Raw genomic sequence first — 22,962 nt, 5'->3', positions numbered from 1 at the left:
CTCTCATGATCTTGTACACCTCTCATTCTCCTACGCTCCAAGGAATATATTCCTAGCTTGGCCAACCTGTCCCTATAACTCGACCCCTCAAGTCCTGGTAATATCCTCTCTGCATTCTTTCCGGCTTAACAACATCTCTTTTACAACAGGGTGACCAAAACTGAACATGATTCTCCAACTGTGGCCTCAGCAGCACCTTGTACAGCTGTAACATAACATCCCAACTTCTCTATCCTAAATCCTCACTGATTTAGGCCAATGTGCCAAGAGACTTCTTGACTACCTTATCTACCCTGTGATGCCAATTTCAAGGAACTATGTATCTGCACTCTAAAACACTCTCCAGACCCCTGCCATGCATTGTGAAGGTCCTGCCCTGGTTAGACTTTGCAAAATGCAACACCTCACATTTATCTGCATATATTTAAATAATTCAATGAAAATTAGAAATAAACTATTTCAATTTACGTAGACTAATCAGAAACGCAAATTTATCTATCTTCTATCTATATATTACTAAAACTCTCTGTCCGTGTGTATGTGTGTTTGTGCGCACCATAACTTTGGTGCTTCGCACAGCCAAAACGGTACACCATAGCGCCACAATTTTTCCACCACCTTACTCACCATTATCCTGGGCATAATCTCTAACAACTCTCATTCAAATTGAGGGTATATTTTTAAAGCTACAGACATTTTAAAGTTTGTTCCCCAAGTACCTTGCCCCCAAATATTAACCAACTCCCCTATGATTAATATATTCCTCTCCCACCACACTGCCCGGTGGTGCAGCAGTAGAGTTGCTGCCTTACAGTTACGGCTGCTGTCTGTACGGAGCTTGTACTTTCTTCCCTTGATCACGTGGGGTTACTCCAAGCTCTTCGGTTTCCTCCCACACCAACGACGTACAGGTTTGTAGGTTCATTGGCTTCCTATAAATATAAATTGTCCCTAGTGTGTGCAGGATGGTGTTAATGTGTGGGGATCGCTGATCGGCGCGGACTCTGTGGGGCAAAGGGCCTGTTTCCGCGCTGTATCTCCAAACGAAACCGAACTAAAAATAGGAGATAGCTGTGTTTTCAATATCTAGTCCTGTTTGATTTAAACCATATTCACGATTATGACTTGCCATCTATTTCACAAAGCTGCAGGGAGTTATAAGAGTGAGGGGTATGTTTGCATTCACATTTCCACTCCCACTGCTTATTTAATGCTTTTGTTGTTGGACTGTGGGTGATTGAATTAACATTTTGTTCAAGATGGCCGCGCCGTTGTGTTTGGCTGCCTGCCACTGTATGTTTCTTTTTTTTCCTAGTCAGATGTGCAGCACTTTGGTCAACGTGGGTTGTTTTTAAATGTGCTATACAAATAAATTGACTTGACTTGACCTCTGCAGCCCAATGTTGCTCTCAGAAAAGTGCATTACTCCAACTCTTAACTCTTGTAGGGTCCCCTCCTTCAAAATTTTCGCTCTGTCTCCAGCTATCTAGGCATGTTTTGGAATTCCTTCCCAACCCCTCTTTAGAGGCTGGTCAATTGGTTTTCTTTCAGGGGCAATTAGAAATCGTTATTTTATATCTGAAAAGCATTCATAAGGAATCTTTGACTGACCAATGCATATCTGTGGCTTTATTTTCCAAAATAGCCCACGGGGTTGAGGGGGGGGATTGGGTGGGGGCTTAATTGCAATAAGAAGCTGACATGCCAGACAGCTTTAAATATAGGAATGTGAGGTGCGGTTGGTATTGATCTTATTGTCTCTGCCATAGGGCAAAATGCTTAGATTAACAGATATTATAGAAACACCATCCCTTGACCACAGATGCCAAATAAAAATGAGCAGAGGCAGTTGTTTAAAAATTGTGAGGTAAATGTATTGCACAATAAAAATAGCATTATTTTGTAGTAGACTGAAGATATAGTTGTATTGCAGAGATTAAAGATCGGGAACATAAAACCACTTTTGAACAAGGAGGAATCGTCAGCCCTGAACTAAAATTAAACCATTACATAGATATAAGTGGCTAAGAGAGACTGGGAAATTACATTAGACCTTTGGCACTGGATGAACAATAGCAAACATTTAAAGAAGTCTTTCACAATCTATATATTAAAACTCTCGTTTGTTTGTTTGTTCCTGAACTACAGCCAAAACGGTACACGATAGCGCAACAATTTTAGGCCCACCTTACTCACCGTCGTCCTTTTGGTGCTAATGGAAGAAGTTTCATTGTTCAGTGTTATAATTTTAAAGTTATTCACATTTTAAAGTTTAAATCTATCTCCTAGGGAGGGTGGGAGGGAGGGAGGGAGGGGGGTGGAGGGAGGGAGGGGGGAGGATAAGGGGGGTTGAGGGGGATGGAGTGGGGGGGGTGGGGAAGGGGGAGCGGGAGGGGAGAAGAGGTGACGTGCGAAATGGTCTGGCCGGACCTTGCTGTCCTTATGGTCAGGTGTGCATACCCCCTACAAACAGCATAGCAGTAAAATTCAGTTTATCTTTGTGTTTGTAGTGTCTGTCTATGTGTGAGCATTGGCCTTTAATAAACGTAGTGAAATGCTTGTGTATGTGCTTGCTTCATTGATCTAAATGAATGAATGAAAAGTGTTCTCATAGCGCAGCGCGTGTGTCAACATTTGATTTTAATGGTCAAAATGAATGCGACTAGAATCTTTGAATGAGATGTCATGATAAAGTACTTAGAAATTCAATAAATTCCGACGCCTTATTTTTTAATAATCACCGAAATCAACTTTATTCAAAAACAATATATTCCTATGAAAGATGGATAACTGCATGCCAAAATCTTTTTTCTTAAACGGATACTTCACACGAATGCAAAATATACCTAGAAATTTCACTGGACGGACCTTGCTGTCGGTTTGTTCAAGTGTGAGTTGTGCTTGTGACATCTCCACATAAGTGCAGGTTTTCGTTGGTTGTCTTAGCTTGCCATGGTCCCTGTCGTAGTGGACGTCCTAGGTAGTGAAGACTGAGTTGCCGGTTGTCGTCAGCTTGCCGTCGCCTATGTGATAGGTTGTCTTAGCTTGTTGCGGGCATTGTCGTGGTCATTATTGTGGACATTGTCGTGGGGTTAATTTTTTCGGCGATCTGCTATGACTTTGACAGTCGCCGGCAGTCACCTAAAAAAATCGCCTAAGTGGGACAGGCCCTTTAGTTTTTAATTTAGCTTAGGGATGCAGTGCAGAAACAGGCCCTTCGGCCCACCGAGCCCGCGCTGACCAGAGATTCCCACACACTATCGTTATTCAACACTAGGGACAAATTACAAATATACCAAGCCAATGAATCGACAAACCTGTACATCTTTGGACTGTGGGAGGAAACCGGAGATCCCAGAGAAAACCCATGGGGTGAACGTACAAACTCCATAAAGACGTGCACCCGTAGTTAGGGTCGAACCAAGGTCTCTGACGCAGTAAGGCTGCAATTCTACTGCTGTGCCACTGTGCCTGAAAAGCATAATGCAAATTATGAAATTAACACATTTCTTCTTTGAGGCCGCCAATTTGAAAGTTGACGTTTGAAACTATCAATCATTTAACCATATTAACCACAGCATGCCAAATGCAAGTTATTTTATTTTAATTATGAACATAATTCTTTCAGATGGCAAAAAGTAGGTTTTAAAGTGCATAAACTGTGGATATCATCGATCATTAGGTTACTAAAACGATTGAAGTATGTAATAATGTTGACAGTCAAAACCTATTGGAAACTGTATTTTTTTTTAATTGAATTTCTTGTCAGTGCTTGGGATTATTTCCCATTTTTGATGGTCGTGCTGAATAGTGTAACATAGAACTGTACAGCACAGCACAGCACAGAAACAGCCCCTTCGGCCCACAATGTTTGTGTCAAACATGATGCCAAGCTGAAATAATCCCATCTGCCTACACATGATCCATATCCCTCTGTTCCCTGTACATCCATGTGCCTATCTGAAAGCCTCTTAAACCTCACTACTGTTTCTGCCTCCACCACCATCCTTGGCAATGCATTCCAGGCATCACCACCCACTAGGTAAAAATCTTGCCCTGCACATCTCCAATAAACTTTCCCTCTCTCACCTGAAAGCTGTGCCGTCCTGAGAAAAAAAATTCCGACTGTGCATCCTATCTACGCCTCTCATAATTTTATATACTTCTATCAAGTCTCCACTCAACCTCCAACGTTCTAGAGAAAACAATCCAAGTCTATCCAACTTCGCCCTGCCGCTGAATCCCTCCAATCCAGGCAGCATTCTGGTCTTGACCCAGTTTAATTTATGCAATAGAAATTGTTCATTTTTAGTATACCTTAATAAATTCCATTTGATATTTTGCTACTTTAAATCCATATACTTCAATCCCAAACATGTTAGCTAATCCTGACTGGAGTGGGGTGTGATCTGTGTGGAGTTTCAATGTTCACCCTGTGATGCCGTGATAGACACGAAATGCTGGAGGAACTCAGCGGGAAAGGCAGCATCTGTGGAGAGAAGAAACGGGTGACGTTTCGGGTCAAGACCCTTCTTCAGACTTCCTTCCTATGCTTCTATTTCCTTTCACATCCCAAAGACCTGCAGACCAGTACATTAATTGGCCAATGTAAATTGTCCCTGGGGACTTTGTATAATGTGATAGGATGTGGGGTTGGAAGAAAAATGTGGGTGATTTTTCGAAAAATGGGACAAATGTTGAATTAGTGTAAAATGAGTGAATACAAATGGGGCTGTTCTGTGGCGACATTTTGCTGGGAATGCAACAGCAAATGATCAAAGGAGCAAAGGATCAAATGTTGACCCAAAATGCTGGAGTAACTCAGCAGGCTAGGCAGCATCTCTGGAGAGAGGGAATGGGTGCCGTTTTGGGTCGAGACCCTTCTTCAGACTGACTGAAGAAGGGTCTCGACCAGAAACGTCACCCGTTCTTTCCCTCCAGAGATGCTGCCTGTCCCACTGAGTTACTCCAGCATTTTGTGTCTATCCTCTTTCACTTTGATACTTGGTAGTAATCAAATCTCTCTTTTCTTATCCACCCTGATCGTTGGTACAATGCCAGCAACGTCAGAACTATAATCATCTATTCCAACAAAAAGCTAATAGTTCAAAACCTGAAAATCTGACATTATCCCATACTGCAGACTTGGTAAGTCCTGAGAGGTGTATGCAAAGTTATTCTGTGTTGAGAATACTGTATGTTACGGAGGTCAGATAAGGATTGATTGGGAGCAAGGAGCAGTGAGATGGTGCTTTAGGAATTAATTTCTGTCTACGGGTTCCTGCCAGGTTACGACAGGGTTCCAATCCTGAGAACCGTTCGTAACCCGGTTTTGTTCATATGTTGGAAATGCAGCCCCCCATTGAAATATCTATATACTAAAACTCTTGTCATTGTGATATTTGTGAAATACCCATAAACTATTTATAATATGCACAGGGGCCGTGAGCTATTTTCCGATGTTGACCCATTCATGTTTTGTGATTGTAATATTTACAGTTCAAATGAAAAGCTGTAAATATAACTTGACGTTGAATGCAATCCATTCAGTGGGCCTGATTAATTTCATTACATTTCATTGCAGTGTTGGCATGTAGATTTTAACTCGTATATTACTGAAGCTGTTACTGCGTGGAATGTCTTCGTTTTTTCCACTCTCTTTTAAAAATCTTATCTACTGACACAATCTTCGTACTTGATTGCAGGCAATGAGTGGTTTTAAGTTATTTGACCGTGAGGTCAGGGGTGGGGAAGCAGAGGGCTGCGGTCAGACCACAGGCCTGCCTTGTTCTCGTTTAACATTCACAACATTCTGGCCCAGCGTCCATTTTCCCTATCCCACCCTAGCCTGGGGATTATTAAAACCATTGTTTGTATCGCTGGCACCTTCAGAACTGAGGCAGAGCAGTGTAACTCAGAGCAGTGACTTGCACCCACATTCTGCCTCTGGGGCGTGGGCTTGTGGAGCAGTGTGCTATTTGTTGTGGGTGAAGGTGAATGAGGTATTTTAGATACGAGTCTGTGCTGAGTCGATCTGGTCAATTCAAAAGAAGGTATCACAAAATGCTGGAGTAACTCAGCGGGTCAGGCAGCATCTCAGGAGAGAAGGAATGGGTGACGTTTCGGGTCGAGAGCCTTCCTCAGACTGATGTCAGGGGAGGGGGCGGGACAAAGAATGGATTCAGTTGGGGACAGGAAGACTAGTGCAAGAACTGGGAAGGGGGAGGGGAAAAAGAGGGACAGAGGAACTATCTAAAGTTAGAGAAATCAATGTTCATACCGCTGGGCTGCAAGCTGCCCAAGCGAAATATGAGGTGTTGTTCCTCCAATTTGCGGTGGGCCTCACTATGACAATGGAGGAGGCCCATGACAGAAAGGCCGGACTGGGAGTGGGAGGGGGAGTTGAAGTGCTGAGCCACCGGGAGATCAGGGTTGGTTAAGGCAGACCGAGCGAAGGTGTTGAGCGAAACGATCGTCGAGCCTGCGTTTGGTCTCGCCGATATAGAGAGGTTGACATCTGGAACAGCGGATACAATAGATGAGGTTGGAGGAGGTGCAAGTGAACCTCTGCCTCCTTTTTTGCTCAGAGCGCTGCGATGGTGTTATAGTGGTGAGCATAGCTGCCTTCCAAGCAGATGACCCAGGTTTGAGTCCAGGCCATCGCAACTGTTCAACTGCCGTGAGGGAAGGGGGGAGAACAAAGGTGGAGGCGCCGTACTTTGTAACTTTGTCAGCTCCATAGGTGGTCGCTATTTGCATATCTTGGGTAGGCAAGCAATGAATTTCACTGTGCCTTGTCACATGTGACAATAAAGTATTCCAGTCCATTCCAAAATATAGCATGTGATATTCATTATTGGGTGAAGAAGTCTCTCGGTGATAAATAATACTTGCAGAGGCATAACATGGAGAGTACTAAGATGAAATGGTGTGTTTTTGCAACGCAGAATTATTTGGAGTGGCATTGGTCTGTAACTCAGAATATATCATTGTTGTACGTCGTTCCAGCTGGATTCGAACTGAAGTGCAGTCATGAGTATTTAAAAAAATCTTTGTGATATCACAGCACAATAATTGATTGCCTGAAACCCTGTTTGCAGATGGAGAACCTGGTGCATTTATGAAATTGCGTCACTTTATGCAATGTAATGCAACTCAGTTTAGATAATAGACAACAGACAATAGGTGCAGAAGTAGGCCATTCGGCCCTTCGAGCCAGCACCGCCATTCAATGTGATCATGGCTGATCATTCACAATCAGTACCCCGTTCCTGCCTTCTCCCCATACCCCCTGACTCCGCTATCCTTAAGAGCTCTATCTAGCTCTCTCTTGAATGCATTCAGAGAATTGGCCTCCACTGCCTTCTGAGGCAGAGAATTCCACAGATTCACAACTCTCTGACTGAAAAGGTTTTTCCTCATCTCCGTTCTAAATGGCCTACCCCTTATTCTTAAACTGTGGCCCCTGGTTCTGGACTCCCCCAACATTGGGAACATGTTTCCTGCCTCTAACGTGTCCAACCCCTTAATAATCTTATACGTTTCGATAAGATCCCCTCTCATTCTTTAGCTTTAGGTTTTAGTTAAGATTAGTTCTGCGATACAGCACGGAAACAGGCCCTTCTGCCCACCAAGTCCGCACCGACCAGCCATCCCCGCACACTAACACTACCCTACACACACTAGGGACAATTTACAAATTTACCAAGCCCATTAGCCTACAAACCTGTGTAAGAAAGAACTGAACAAGGGTCTCGACCCGAAAGGTTACCCATTCCTTCTCTCCAGAGATGCTGCCTGGCCTGTTGAGTTACTCCAGCATTTTGTGTCTAGTCTACAAACCTGTACGTCTTTGGAGTGTGGGATGAAACCGGGAGCTCCCGGAGAAAACCCACATGGTCACGGGGAGAACGTACAAACTCCGTACAGACAGCACCCGTAGTCAGTATTGAACCCGGCTCTCTGGTGCTGTAAGGCAGCAACTCTACCGCTGCACCACTGTTCCGCCCTTGCTTTCAGTCTAATCCTGAGTGCCTGAAATTTAGATTTAAAGTCAGTCTTAAATGTTTGTTTTTTTGTCTGGCTTCCAAAAACAGGATTGTGAAACTAATTGCACAGAACTTTTTGAACTTTTGAATCAGAGAGTAATTTTGATGGAAGAAGGTAAATATGTTCTTATAGCATTATTCCGTGTTCTCGAGGTTTTAATCTGCTTATTTTTGAATTGCATCACTTCCCCACTGAATTGGGGAACTAGGAACTTCACCCATACTTGCTTTGGTTTAGTTTAGTTTCATTTAAAGATACAGCCTTTCGGCACACCTTGTCCATTCTGACCACCCATCACCCGTTCACACAAGTTCTATGTTATTCCCACTTTCTCATCTATTCCCTACACCATGGAGGCCATTTATTGAGGCCAATTGACCCACAAACCCACACATCCTTGGGATGTGGCAAGTTCCACAGCCTGACCCCGGGAGGCCTGGCCTCCCATCACAGTGAGGAGGTGACTGGAGGAGACTCACTGTGATGGATGTTTCTTTTTTTTTTGTTTCTTTTTTTTGTTTTGTGTTGGTTTGTGATTGTGTGTGTAATTGCTTATTTTTATTGCTCTTATTGTTGGACTGTGGGTGACGAAATTTCGTACGAAAGCCTTGTTTTTTTTGGATGACAATAAAGGCTATTCTGATTCGGATTCTCATGAGCACTCAGAAGAAAACAACGTTGTCACAGGGAGAACATGCAAACTCCACACATGCAGCACCTGGTCAGGGTCGAACCCAGGTCTCTGGCATTGTGAGACTGCAGCTACACCAGCAGCACTACTACACTGCCCAGTTTTAATGCTCCTAGCATTAATTTCTACATTAATGACTTGGATGAAGGGATTAAAAGTACCATTAGCAAATTTGCAGATGATACAAAGCTGGGTGGTAGTGTGAACTGTGAGGAAGATGCTATGAGGTTGCAGGGTGACTTGGACAGGTTGTGTGAGTGGGCGGATGCATGGCAGATGCAGTTTAATGTGGATAAGTGTGAGGTTATCCACTTTGGTGGTAAGAATAGGAAGGCAGAGTATTATCTGAATGGTGTCAAGTTAGGAACAGGGGACGTACAACGAGATCTGGGTGTCCTAGTGCATCAGTCACTGAAAGGAAGCATGCAGGTACAGCAGGCAGTGAAGAAATCCAATGGAATGTTGGCCTTCATAACAGGAGGAGTTGAATATAGGAGCAAAGAGGTCCTTCTACAGTTGTACAGGGCCCTAGTGAGACCACACCTGGAGTACTGTGTGCAGTTTTGGTCTCCAGATTTGAGGAAGGATATTCTTGCTATTGAGGGCGTGCAGCGTAGGTTTACTAGGTTAATTCCCGGAATGGCGGGACTATCATATGTTGAAAGACTGGAGCGACTAGGCTTGTATACACTGGAATTTAGAAGGATGAGAGGAGATCTTATCGAAACGTATAAGATTATTAAGGGGTTGGACACGTTAGAGGCAGGAAACATGTTCCCAATGTTGGGGGAGTCCATAACCAGGGGCCACAGTTTAAGAATAAGGGGTAGGCCATTTAGAAAGGAGATGAGGAAAAACATTTTCAGTCAGAGAGTTGTGAATCTGTGGAATTCTCTGCTTCAGAAGGCAGCGGAGGCCAATTCTCTGAATGCATTCAAGAGAGAGCTAGATAGAGCTCTTAAGGATAGCGGAGTCAGGGGGTATGGGGAGAAGGCAGGAACGGGGTACTGATTGAGAATGATCAGCCATGATCACATTGAATGGCGGTGCTGGCTCGAAGGGCCGAATGGCCTCCTCCTGCACCTATTGTCTATTGTCTATTGTCTACGCCATGGAGGCAATTTATTGAGGCCAATTAATCCACAAACCCACACGTCCTTGGGATGTGCACTCAAAAGAAAACAACGTTGTCACAGAGATAACATGCAAACTCCACACAGGCAGCACCTGGTCAAGATCGAACCCAGGTCTCTGGCATTGTGAGACTGCAGCTACACCAGCAGCACCACTACACTGCCCAGTTTTAATGCATCTAGCATTAACTTCTAATGAAAAAAAATACAACAAGGTATGATACAAGCGTGTAGCTTACTGAAGGCAGTCGGAGTTGACACAATTCTATTTAGCCTGCTTCTTCATTAGTTTATATGGAAGCATTACATCGAAAAAACCTTTTGAATTATTTGCAGTCATTTTCTAAAGTTCTTCCAACTGAAACTCCAGTAGCAGGGTGAGATCGCCAGGATTGTCAGACAGACATTGCTCACTGCGTCACTCAACACTCACAAATTCTATTCCAGAGATGACAGTCCCTGACCCCAGCAGGACTGGAACTGAATGATTCCATGGAGAACTCGATGATCTATGTCTACACTCTTCCTTAAGCACTTCAAATTCCTTCGTACACAGACATTCTTTTCTCTATAATGAAGTTAATCAGCAGGGCATTAGCCTCAGTTATGTTTGATAGGAGCCACTAACTCATATCTATGTCTCTGAATTGAAAGCACGTTTATTTTATCTTCAGTTTCACTTAACACTAGCTAATTTAGTGCTTTTGTCTGATCTTGTGATCAGGCGAAAATCCACAAGTCTGCAATAACAGAAAAGCTCCAGAAGAACTTCATACCAGTACAAGAGTCTTTCTCACATTGTGGGAGTCTACTGGAGCTTTGTTTTATAAAGTGGCTTTCCCAGCATCCCTCTTTCCCCCCCTGAAGTTCAGCCTTATACTATCGTGGAAATACTCAATCATACCCAACATTTTTCAACAGCTAAACTTTGTAGAAATTTTGTTTGTAATGAAGTTAAAGCATATTCCATATGCTCAAAATAACAGCAGATTTCTGGATTAGCTAATGCCTTAATTTGCGACAATTCTTACCGAACCATTAAATGTATTAAAACCGCATTTGGGATGCCTTTAGCTCATGAAAAGCACAATTAGAAGTTGATGAATTCAGAAGTTCCAGGGGCTGAATTAGGCCATTCGGCCCATCAAGTCTACTCCGCCATTCAATCATGGCTGATCTATCTTTCCCTCTCAACCCCATTCTCCTGCCTTCTCCCCACAACCTCTGACGCCCGTACTAATCAAGAATCGGAGATTTGCACCTTAAAAATATCCATTGGCTTGGCCCCCACAACCGTCTGTGGCAATTAATTCCACAGATACACCACCATCTGACTGAAGAGTTTCTTCCTCGTTTCCTTTCTAAAGGTACATCTTTTTATTCTGAGGTATGGCGTCTGATCTTAGACTCTCCCATGAATGGAAACATCCTTTCCACATTCACTCTATCCAGGCCTTTCAATATTCGATAAGTTTCAATGAGGTCCCCCTTCATCCTTCTAAACTCCAACGAGTTCAGGCCAAATGACTTCAAACGTTCATCATATGTTAACACAATAATTCCTGGGATCATTCTTGCAAAAGTCCCGTGGACCCTCTCCAATGCCAGCACATTCTTCCTCAGATATGGAGCCCAAAACTGCTCACAATACTCCAAATGCAGCCTGACCAGCGCCTTATAGAGCCTCAGCATTACATCCCTATTTTTGTATTCTAGCCCTCTCAAAATAAATGGTAGCACTGCACTTGCCTTCCTTACTACCTATTCGGCTTGCAAAGTAACTTTTGGAAAACTTGCACTCCCATGTCCCTTTGCACCTCTGATTTCTGAATTTTCTCCCCTTTAAGAAAATAGTCTATCCCTTTATTCCTATGACCAAAACGCATGACTCCACACTTTGCTTCACTATATTCCATCTGCCACTTCTCTGCACACTCTCCCAACACCTTCACACTTCCTTATCTATCTCCCTCCCCCCTGAAGTCAGTCTGAAGAAGGGTCTCGACCCGAAACGTCACCCATTCCTTCTCTCCAGAGATGCTGCCTGTCCCGCTGAGTTACTCCAGCATTTTATGCTTATAAAAGCTAATACAACAGATCATTCACCTTGGCACATGCCTACAAACCATCAGCATATGTCCTCCAAGGTCCATTCTTTCCCTTTTTTATATCTTCTTCATTCAATGAAACATCTTCACCTTTGAATTAATGTTTGTCGCTGTGCTAATTTTACACATTCATCTTAAGCACCTGAATTTACTTATGCCAGGATATTTGTCCCAAATCAATTAAAGTCTGCAAAATGCTGCTGATCTGTCTTATGATTTTATTCTCCATCTTAATTTTCAGAAAACTGTATTTCGTCACAGGATATTTATGTGAGAATAATGTTATGTTTACTTTTGAAGGTCTTCAGGCATAGATATCACAGTGCATCGTTTCTTTGGATACATTTGTTTTTGCGTGCCCTTATTTTACATGCAAAAATGTATCCCTTGTTTTAGTTTCAAAGTGACTACTTTTTTAAATTTTACATAGCCAACCACAGATGTTTTTTCTTTTTAAGAAGCAACAGTTTTTTTAAAGGAAAGTATTCTCATTGATCAGGCGCTGTGTAAAGCTCATAATATTTACTAATATTCACTGCAAAATGCCTTTCATAAAATAATTAATTTGAAAAATACATGATTTTAATAGAGAGATTTGGATGGGAACATACAGGGCAAGATTAGCAAGTTTGCTGATGATATAAAAGTGGGTGGTTTTGCAGATAGTGAAGATGGTTGTGAACGATTGCAGCTGGATCTGGATCGATTGGCCAGGTGGGCTGAGGAATGGTTGGTGGAATTTAATACAGAAAAGTGTGAGGTGTTGCATTTTGGGACTTCGAACAGGGGCAGGACCTACACCATAATTGGTAGGCCTCTGGGTAGTTTTGTAGAGCAGAGGGATGAGTCACAGGTAGATAAGGTGGTCAAAAAGGCTTTTGGCACTTTGGCCTTCATCAGTCAGAGTATTGAGTATAGAACTTTGGAGGATATGTTGCTGTTGTATAAGACGTTGGTGAGACCGCATTTAGAGTATTGTGTTCAGTTCTGGGCACCGTTATAGGAAAGATATTGTCAAGCTTGAAAGGGTTCAGAAAAGATTTACAAGGATGTTGCCAGGACTAAAGGGTGTGAGCTATAGGGAGAGGTTGAGTAGGCTGGCTCTCTATTCCATGGAGTGCAGGAGGATGAGGGGAGATCTGATAGAGGTGTACAAAATCATGAGAGGAATAGATCACGTAGATGCACAGAGTCTTTTGCCCAGAGTGGGGGAATCGAGGACCAGAGGACATAGGTTGAAGGTGAAGGGGAAAAGATTCAATAGGAATCCGAGAGGTAACATTTTCACACAAAGGGTGGTGGGTGTATGGAACAAACAGCCAGAGGAGGTAGTTGAGGCTGGGACGATCCCATCGTTTAAGAAACAGTTAGACAGGTACATGGATAGGACATGTTTGGAGGGATATGGACCATGAACAAGCAAGTGGGACTAATGTAGCTGGGACATTGTTTGCTGGTGTGGGCGAGTTGGGCCAAAGGACCTGTTTCCACACTGTATCACTCTATGAATCTATGACTCTAGGGATGAATGGCAGGAACAGCTGGTCAGATATAACAACATCCAGGATATGGGAATGTGTGAATATCACACAAGTGTGGGGTTTGATTTTTATTGGTGTTGCCCCATTGACCTTCCTGTTGGTTTAAGGTCATTTGACTGATCTTTGCAGCAATGCGATCACTTTGTGAATTTACTGCGCCCAGCTAGATACCAATGTTTTGTACTTCCAAGAGAGCATGACCTTAACATTAGAGCAAGAAATAAATCATGCAGTGGAAACTCAATACCAACAGTTTGTTGCATACGCCACTTCATGTTCACTGATGTCAATGAAGTTGGATTTTGAAAGCAGGGTACAACTGCTGCCATTCCTCCTGTGACAAATTTCCATCCTGCCAGTTCCTTTAATCTGCATTTAGTTCTGCCTTTAATCCAAACTGATTTTTACAAAAGAGTTTGACTGTATACCGAGGATATCACAAAATGCTGGAGTAACTCAGCGGGCCAGGCAGCATCTCAGGAGAGAAGGAATGGATGGCGTTTCGGATCGAGACCCTAAGAGTTCGACTGTATACCTCGAGCAACGCAAAATGCTGGAGTAACTCAACGGGTCAGGCAGCATCTCAGGAGAGAAGGAATCATTTCGGGTCGAGACCCTAAGAATTCGACTGTATACCTAGGGTATCACAAAATGCTGGAGTAACTCAGCGGGTCAGGTAGCATCTCAGGAGAGAAGGAATCGTTTCGGGTCGAGACCCTAAGAATTCGACTGTATACCTAGGGTATCACAAAATGCTGGAGTAACTCAGCGGGCCAGGTAGCATCTCAGGAGAGAAGGAATTGTTTTGGGTCGAGACCCTAAGAGTTCGACTGTATACCTAGGGTATCACAAAATGCTGGAGTAACTCAGCGGGCCAGGCAGCATCTCAGGAGAGATGGAATGGGTGACGTTTCGGGTCGAGACCCTAATGGGTCTCGATCCGAAACGTCGCCCATTTATTCTCTCCTGAGATGCTGCCTGATCCACTGAGTTACTTCAGCATTTTGTAATACCTTCGATTTGTACCAGTATCTGCAGTTATTTTCCTACTCGACTGTACACCTGGCTTCTTCCATCAATGGTCGCTTTGGATTGGTTTAGTTTGGTTTATTAGTATCAAGTGTACTGAAGTACAGTGAAAAGCTTTTTGTTGCATGCTATCGAGTCACCGAAAAAACTGTACACGATTACAATCAAGGGGTCCACAGTGTACAGATGCAGGAAAAAGGGTATAACGTTTCCTGCAAGATAAAGTCCAGTGAAGATTAAAGATTGTTCAAAGGTTGCCATTGGAGTGGAAGGGAGGTCAGGACCGACCACTCTCAAATAGGTGATGGAGTGGTTCAGTTGCCTGATTTCAGTGAGGAAGACACTTTCCCTGAATCTACTTTGTTGTTGCTGTGGTTGCTGCATCGCTGTTACCTGGTGAAGATGACCTTCTAAGGTCCACCTGATGTAGCAGCAGTATGACTCCCCTCAAGGCAAGGAAATGGGGAATGGTTTACCCGTAGCACAGATCCCCTAAAATTTGGCTTCCACAAGTGCAGATCATTAAAATCAGGTCCATGCTATTTATGCACAGCATTATCCAAAAACTAACCAACAAATTATTTCTTGTTTCCTCTTTCAAGAATGATTTTGAACTTAGAATTTGGAACTGAGATGAGGAAAAACTTTTTCAGTCAGAGAGTTGTGAATCTGTGGAATTCTCTGCCTCAGAAGGCAGTGGAGGCCAATTCTCTGAATGCATTCAAGAGAGAGCTAGATAGAGCTCTTAAAGATAGCGGAGTCAAGGGGTATGGGGAGAAGGCAGGAACGGGGTACAGATTGAGAATGATCAGCCATGATCACATTGAATGGCGGTGCTGGCTCGAAGGGCCGAATGGCCTCCTCCTGCACCTATTGTCTATTGTCTATTTCTTGTCATACGTCCCAGATAGAACAATGCAATTCTTACTGAATCTGAATATCCACAACTTAAAACAGAATGTCTCTTGCAAAGGGATCAAATTGGTTTTCTCCAAGTCCTTCTGTTTTCTCCCATGTCCCAAAGGTATGCTAGCAGTTTCATTTTTGCCCTTTATGTCAGTTAAATGGCAAAGGAGCTAAAGGAGAGTTGAGGAACAGCTGAGACAGAATAAGCACCAGGGTGCAGGGTAACAAGGAAATGGACAATGGAACTGACTTAATTGTTTTGCTGACTACCATGGACCCCATGGGCTGAATACCCTCGTTCTACATGGTGATGTATGAATTGTAACTGTGTGAGCCTTCTGCATTAGGTAGAATTTTCAGGGGGAGAATACCTGTTCTTATTGTGTTACTTCAGAACTTTAAACATTTTTTTTAGATTTTAGTTTATCAAGATTTGTTTGAAAAAACATGTGATCGGCAATTTGCACTGTTCTGACAAACAAGTGAAGCAAATGAGAGTTACTGAATTATTGAATAGGAAGGAATGGCAGATGATGGTTTACACTGATGATAGACACAACATGCTGGAGTAACTCAGTGGGACAGGCAGCATCTCTGGATAGAAGGAATGGGGCCCATTCCTTCCATCCAGAGACGCTGCCTGTCCTGCTGAGTTACTCCAGCAGTTTGTGTCCATCTTACTGTATTATTGACCCTCCCTGAAAATCCTACTCAATGCAGAAGCCTCGCATAGTTACTATTCGTACTTATTACCCTGAATGGGATTTATGGGATCTATGGGATCTATTAAAACTTACAAAATTCTTAAGGGGTTGGACAGGCTAGATGCAGGAAGATTGTTCCTGATGTTGGGGAAGTCCAGAACAAGGGGTCACAGTTTAAGGATAAGGGGGAAGTCTTTTAGGACCGAGATGAGAAAGTTTTTTTTCACACAGAGAGTGGTGAATCTGTGAAATTCTCTGCGACAGGAGGTAGTTGAGGCCAGTTCATTGGGTATATTTAAGAGGGAGTTAGATGTCGCCCTTGTGGCTAAAGGGATCAGGGGGTATGGAGAGAAGGCAGGTACGGGATACTGAGTTGGATGATCAGCCATGATCATATTGAATGGCGGTTCAGGCTCGAAGGGCCGAATGGCCTACTCCTGCACCTATTTTCTATGTTTCTATGTTTCTATGGTTGTCAGCAGAACAATCCCGTCAGTTCCATTGTCCATCTCCTTGTTCCCCTGCATCCTGGTGCTCACCTGTTCCTCAACTCTCCTTTAGTTCTTTTGCCATTTAATGACAGTAAAGGGGAACAATGAAGCCAATGAAAAAAAAAAGTAGAGCCGTTGAGGAACTCAGCGAGTCAGACAGCATCTGGGGAGGGGAATGGGCAGTTAACATTTTGGGACAAGGCTCTGCATTTGGACTAAAAGAATAGAGGGGAAATTTATAGTAAAAACATCTTGGGGAAAGGGGTGGGACAGGTGTTAGCAAGCAATAGGTAGATACATAATTAGGAGGGATTGATTAGCAGATAACACACCTCGGTAGCGATGAAGATAGCAGTTGCAAGCCTTATCTAAAGCTCTTTAAAGCCCCAGAGGGAACAGCTCGAATATCCTTTACACTCACCAAATTATTGTCATTGATTTTTTTTTCTCTCTTCTCCCAATACAGGAAGTCATTTGTTTGATTGAAACCTGAAGATGACCATAAGTCTCATAACGTCACGTGAAGTCGAATCTTGTCCGTTGGATCAACAGGAAAACTATTCACTCACACTTGAATCCAATTCCTGTGACCGTCTGAAAAGCTTGGATTAGTTGTATCATTTTTGGTAACTGAAGATTGGTATCTTAGATCGACACAAAATGCTGGCGTATCTCAGCAGGTCAGGAGGCATCTCTGGATGGAAGGAATGGGTGACGTTTCGGGTCGAGACCCTTCTTCAGACTCAGTCAGAGCCTGAAAAAGGGTCTCGACCCGAAACGTCACCTATTCCCTCTCTCCAGAGATGTCGCCTGTCTCGCTGAGTTGCTCCAACTTTTTGTGTCTATCTTCAGTTTAAACCAGCATCCGCAGTTCCTTCCTACACATTGGTATCTTAGACTTTGCATTCACTGAAGTTGGTCTAGAATAACATAGGCTTATTTTCACAAGAAACAGAATTGTTTAAGGTCAGAATCATTTTTAACTCTCATCAGAAAATTAAAACCATTAATAAATCACAACTTTGTTGAGATTTTTGGTAAGGAAGACTTCAAGATTGGCAAAGCATTGATCAATAGGGCCAGAGTTTGGATAATTTTTACATTTTTTATATACTGTCGTTCTCTATCCTATTATTTGTATAATTGTCATGGAATCTAGGGTAGAGCATTGGTTCAAACATTCATGCTTGCTTGTGGAATCCTTGTCTCCACAAAAACTTGAAATTTAAAAAAAAGTTGATGTTTTTTGCTTATGCTGTATGTGCCGTTTATATTGTGCTTATCACAGAGTGCACATTTACTTTTTTTTATAATTTATACATAATTCTTTATCCTTTTCTATTTGGAACATTTGTAAACATTTGTGTCAAAAATAAATTTGCAATAAATATGTTAGTGACTTCTTTTAGTAATTAATGCTTGTATATGTTTATTTTACTTTATTTTTTAAAAACTTTATTTTTGTAATGGTGAAATTAATAGGTCCGCCAACTGATATGTGGGGAAGATTCCAACAAGGGGACATAGCTTCAGAATTGAGGGACAAAAGTTTAGGGGTAACATGAGGGGTAACTTGTTTACTCAGAGGGTGGTGGCTGTATGGAATGGGCTTCCGGTGGAAGTGGTGGAGGCTGGCTCAATTTTATTATTTAAGAGTAAATTGGATAGGTATATGGATAAGAGGGGATTAGAGGGTTATGGTCTGAGTGCAGGTAGATGAGACTAGGTCAGGGAGAGTGGTCGGCGTGGAATGGTAGGGCCGAACGGGCCTGTTTCCGTGCTGTAGTTGTTATATGGTTATATGGTTATATATCCATAGAACCAGACTTGACTTCTATCATCCTTTCCTTTCAGTGCAAACATATTTGCTCAACTGTACTGGCAACCGTCCATCTGCGGGAGATGATGGCGCGGCTTGGCGCTGTCCTGCTTGGAGAGGGGGGATGTTTCATCTGTGGTTACATCTCACTGTGCCCAGCGAGGATGAAGTGTCCTCTCCATTTGATTTGGCTGCTCCATTTGACTTGGCCATTTGATTTGGCCCTGGGCGGGTAAATGGGAATACAAGCTTGCCCAGCCTCCGCTCAACTAGGTTGCTATAATTTGTAAATTTAGATTTAGATTTAGAGATACAGCGCGGAAACAGGCCCTTCGGCCCACCGGGTCCGCGCCGCCCAGCGATCCCCACACATTAACACTATCCCACACACACTAGGGACAATTTTTACATTTGCCCAGCCAATTAACCTACAAACTTGTACGTCTTTGGAGTGTGGGAGGAAACCTAAGATCTAGGAGAAAACCCACGCAGGTCACGGGGAGAACGTACAAACTCCATACAGACGGTGCCCGTAGTCAGGATCGAACCTGAGTCTCCGGCGCTGCATTCGCTGTAAGGCAGCAACTGTAAGTTAGGTAAATTAAATGGATTAAAGGCAGATAAATCCCCAAGGCCAGATAGGCTGCATCCCAGAGTGCTTAAGGAAGTAGCCTCAGAAATAGTGGATGCATTAGTGATAATTTTTCAAAACTCTTTAGATTCTGGAGTAGTTCCTGAGTACTGGAGGGTAGCTAATGTAACCCCACTTTTAAAAAAGGGAGGGAGAGAGAAAACGAGGAATTATAGACCAGTTAGCCTAACATCGGTAGTGGGGAAAATGCTAGAGTCAGTTATTAAAGATGTGATAGCATCACATTTGGAAAGTAGTGAAATCATCGGACAAAGTCAGCATGGATTTACCAAAGGCAAATCATGTCTGACGAATCTTATAGAATTTTTCGAGGATGTAACTAGTAGAGTGAATAAGGGAGAACCAGTCGATGTGTTATATCTGGACTTTCAGAAGGCCTTCGACAAGGTCCCACATAGGAGATTGGTGTACAAACTTAAAGCACACGGTATTGAGGGTTCAGTTTTGAGGTGGATAGAAAATTGGTTGGCGGACAGGAAGCAAAGAGTAGGAATAAACGGGTCCTTTTCGGAATGGCAGGCAGTGACTAGTGGGGTACCGCAAGGCTCAGTGCTGGGACCCCAGTTATTTACAGTGTATATTAATGATTTGGACGAGGGAATTGAATGCAACATCTCTAAGTTTGCGGATGACACGAAGCTGGGTGGCAGTGTTAGCTGCGAGGAGGATGCTAGGAGGCTGCAGAGTGACTTGGATAGATTAGGCGAGTGGGCAAATGCATGGCAGATGCAATATAATGTGGATAAATGTGAGGTTATTCACTTTGGCGGCAAGAACAGGAAAGAAGAGTATTACCTGAATGGTGACCGATTGGGAGAAGGGGAGATGCAACGTGACCTGGGGGTCATGGTGCACCAGTCATTGAAAGCAAGCATGCAGGTGCAGCAGGCAGTGAAGAAAGCGAATGGTATGTTGGCATTCATAGCGAGAGGATTTGAGTTTAGGAGCAGGGTGGTTCTGCTGCAGTTGTACAGGGCCTTGGTGAGACCGCACCTGGAGTATTGTGTGCAGTTTTGGTCTCCTATCCTGAGGAAAGACGTTCTTGCCTTAGAGGGAGTACAGAGAAGGTTCACCAGATTAATCCCTGGGATGGCGGGACTTGCATGTGAGGAAAGACTGGATAGACTGGGCTTGTACTCGCTGGAATTTAGAAGACTGAGGGGGGATCTTATAGAAACATATAAAATTCTTAAGGGGTTGGAGAGGCTAGATGCGGGAAGATTGTTCCCGATGTTGGGGAAGTCCAGAACCAGGGGTCACAGCTTAAGGATAAGGGGGAAGTATTTTAGGACCGAGATGAGAAAACATTTCTTCACACAGAGAGTGGTGAGTCTGTGGAATTCTCTGCCACAGAAGGTAGTTGAGGCCAGTTCGATGGCTATATTTAAGAGGGAGTTAGATGTGGCCCTTTTTGCTAAAGGGATAAGGGGGTATGGAGAGAAGGCAGGTACAGGCTACTGAGCTGGATGATCAGCCATGATCATATTGAATGGCGGTGCAGGCTCGAAGGGCCGAATGGCCTACTCCTGCACCTATTTTCTATGTTTCTATGTTAACTCTACCGCTGTGCCACCGTGCCGCCCTAAATCATGGGTATGTATTCCTTGTCATGGGTTGATGAAGGATTTACAATTTAACAAGATAAAGCTTACTGGCAGCAAAAATATATATATTGCAGAGGACAAATTTAATGGGCTGGCATATTTCCAAGAATAGCCCAAACTTGTTAGAAAGGTAAAGGAATCTCTAAACGTTTGATGACACAACATAGAAACAAAACCTTCTTGTTTAGTGAAGAAGAAATCAAGGTGCCGTGGCATGGGATCAATGTTTATTTGTTTGCTTCCCAAAGCAGGAAATAGAAACATCCTGACAAGACATGATAACTCCACATAATATATTACTAACACAGCCTTGGAATAAAACAAGATTACTGGCATTAATGAGACTATCATGTTATAGCTCCTCAAAAAGACTTAATAATCACATCAATGGCTCAAAAAATGAATGTTATTAAATGATGATTTTCAACCATTTGTGTATTACTCATTTGCCAGTGCAAAGCTTGTGGAGAACCCCTTGCTAAGCTCTGCTCAGCATCAGTGCTCATATTCCATGAGGAGAGATATTAGAGATGCAATTTACAACAACCATTCTTTAAAAGCTAACTTTAAAAAAAGTGCTAAATGGCAACTGATTGATTAAAAGATGCAGGTTGGAAACATGGACTTCAGCCCACTGTGTACATGCTGACCCATTTACACAAGTTTTAAGTTATCCCACTTTTGAATCTGCCCCTGACACACTAAGGGCAAATTATGTTGAAAGATTGGAGCGACTGGGCTTGTATACACTGGAATTTAGAAGGATGAGAGGGGATCTTACCGAAACATATAAGATTATTAAGGGGTTGGACACGTTAGAGGCAGGAAACATGTTCCCAATGTTGGGGGAGTCCAGAACCAGAGGCCACAGTTTAAGAATAAGAGGTAGGCCATTTAGAACGGAGATGAGGAAAAACTTTTTCTGTCAGAGAGTTGTAAATCTGTGGAATTCTCTGCCTCAGAAGGCAGTGGGGGCCAATTCTCTGAATGCATTCAAGAGAGAGCTAGATAGAGCTCTTAAGGATAGCGGAGTCAGGGGTATGGGGACAAGGCAGGAACGGGGTACTGATTGAGAATGATCAGCCATGATCACATTGAATGGTGGTGCTGGTTCGAAGGGCCGAATGTCCTCCTCCTGCACCTATTGTCTATTGCCTATTGTCTATAGAGGCCAGTTAACCAATCATACACTTTCATATAATTGGAGTAAGAGGTCCCCTTGGAAATGAATCTGTGAACTAAAATTTCAAGGCTATGGTAAAGGTAAGATATCTTTGTTGTCAGAATGTTGAATGAGGTACTGCCCTAACAGTTCATCTCTACTGAAGTGGACAAAAACCTTTGGCCATTGTGCTTAATAGTTTACACAGGCTGTGGGGTTAATGGAGTATGTGACCAATGCCCCTCCTTGTGTAAATTAAACTCTCTCAATTCATTCCCTTCTTTCTCCCTTAATGCTTCCAAAACTACAAAACAGAAATACTCATATTCTCCTTTCTCACTGTAAGAAAGAGAAATAAAAGAATATAAAAAATAATCAACCAATCAGCAGCTAAATAAATCGACAAAACCTACAATTTAATCTTTAACACCTAGTTTGTTAAGGGCTTTTATTGTTAATTCTGCAGGAAAAGCTGAATGTTTCGCTAATTCTCTGCTAGAAAGCGGAGGAGTTGATTAGCAGTCCAATTTCCAAACAATGTACAAGGATTTTGATTTTAAAATGTATACCTCTTGCACAAAATATGATGTTTATCTCAATTGCTGCCTGAAACATCAGGGGAAGTTACAATTCAGGTAGTAGTCTTGCAAAGTGGAACAGCCATGGTTCTCCTGTCCAGAGTGTTGGCAGGTTCATATCTGATGCATTCAGATTTCTACTCGTTAGATAAAGTGTGGCAAAATGTGCTTGAATTTATCTATTAGGAAGTTTTGCACAGCAGATGAGATGGATCTGATAGATTACATTAGATTCTCAGAAACCACAAGCTCATTTATTTTTTAATCAGATGTAAACAAGTACTGAAAATTCTTGCTTTATCAAATGGCAATGGGGAATTGGTTCTTTGTGACCTCATGATAAAAGTATAAGTTATCATTGTAAAATTTCCAAGAAGTTAGAAATATAAACATAAACATAAAAATTTACGTTAACTTTACATTTTACATGAACTAGAAAGTTTTGGTTTCTTCTGCATTCTAAACAGAAGATTCTTCAATGTTTGCTGAATCAAT

General features: G+C 42.7%; 1 protein-coding gene across 3 annotated transcripts in view; it reads left to right on the top strand.

Moving 5' to 3' along the window:
• LOC144600787 (uncharacterized) overlaps positions 1-17,388 on the top strand; it is a 134,291-nt gene extending 116,903 nt beyond the window's left edge. For all 3 annotated transcript variants that reach the window (XM_078412695.1, XM_078412688.1, XM_078412682.1), the window contains one exon: positions 17,119-17,388. Coding sequence is in view for 1 of the 3 variants with exons in the window: in XM_078412688.1 (XP_078268814.1) it covers positions 17,119-17,138 (20 nt within the window). In the remaining 2 variants the exon portion in view is untranslated. The remainder of the gene's footprint in view (positions 1-17,118) is intronic.
• Positions 17,389-22,962: the final 5,574 nt, after the last annotated feature.

This window comes from Rhinoraja longicauda, chromosome 1, assembly GCF_053455715.1.
Source record: "Rhinoraja longicauda isolate Sanriku21f chromosome 1, sRhiLon1.1, whole genome shotgun sequence".
Classification (NCBI taxonomy): Eukaryota; Metazoa; Chordata; class Chondrichthyes; order Rajiformes; family Arhynchobatidae; genus Rhinoraja; species Rhinoraja longicauda.
This window is presented reverse-complemented; position numbering and strand designations above follow the sequence as displayed.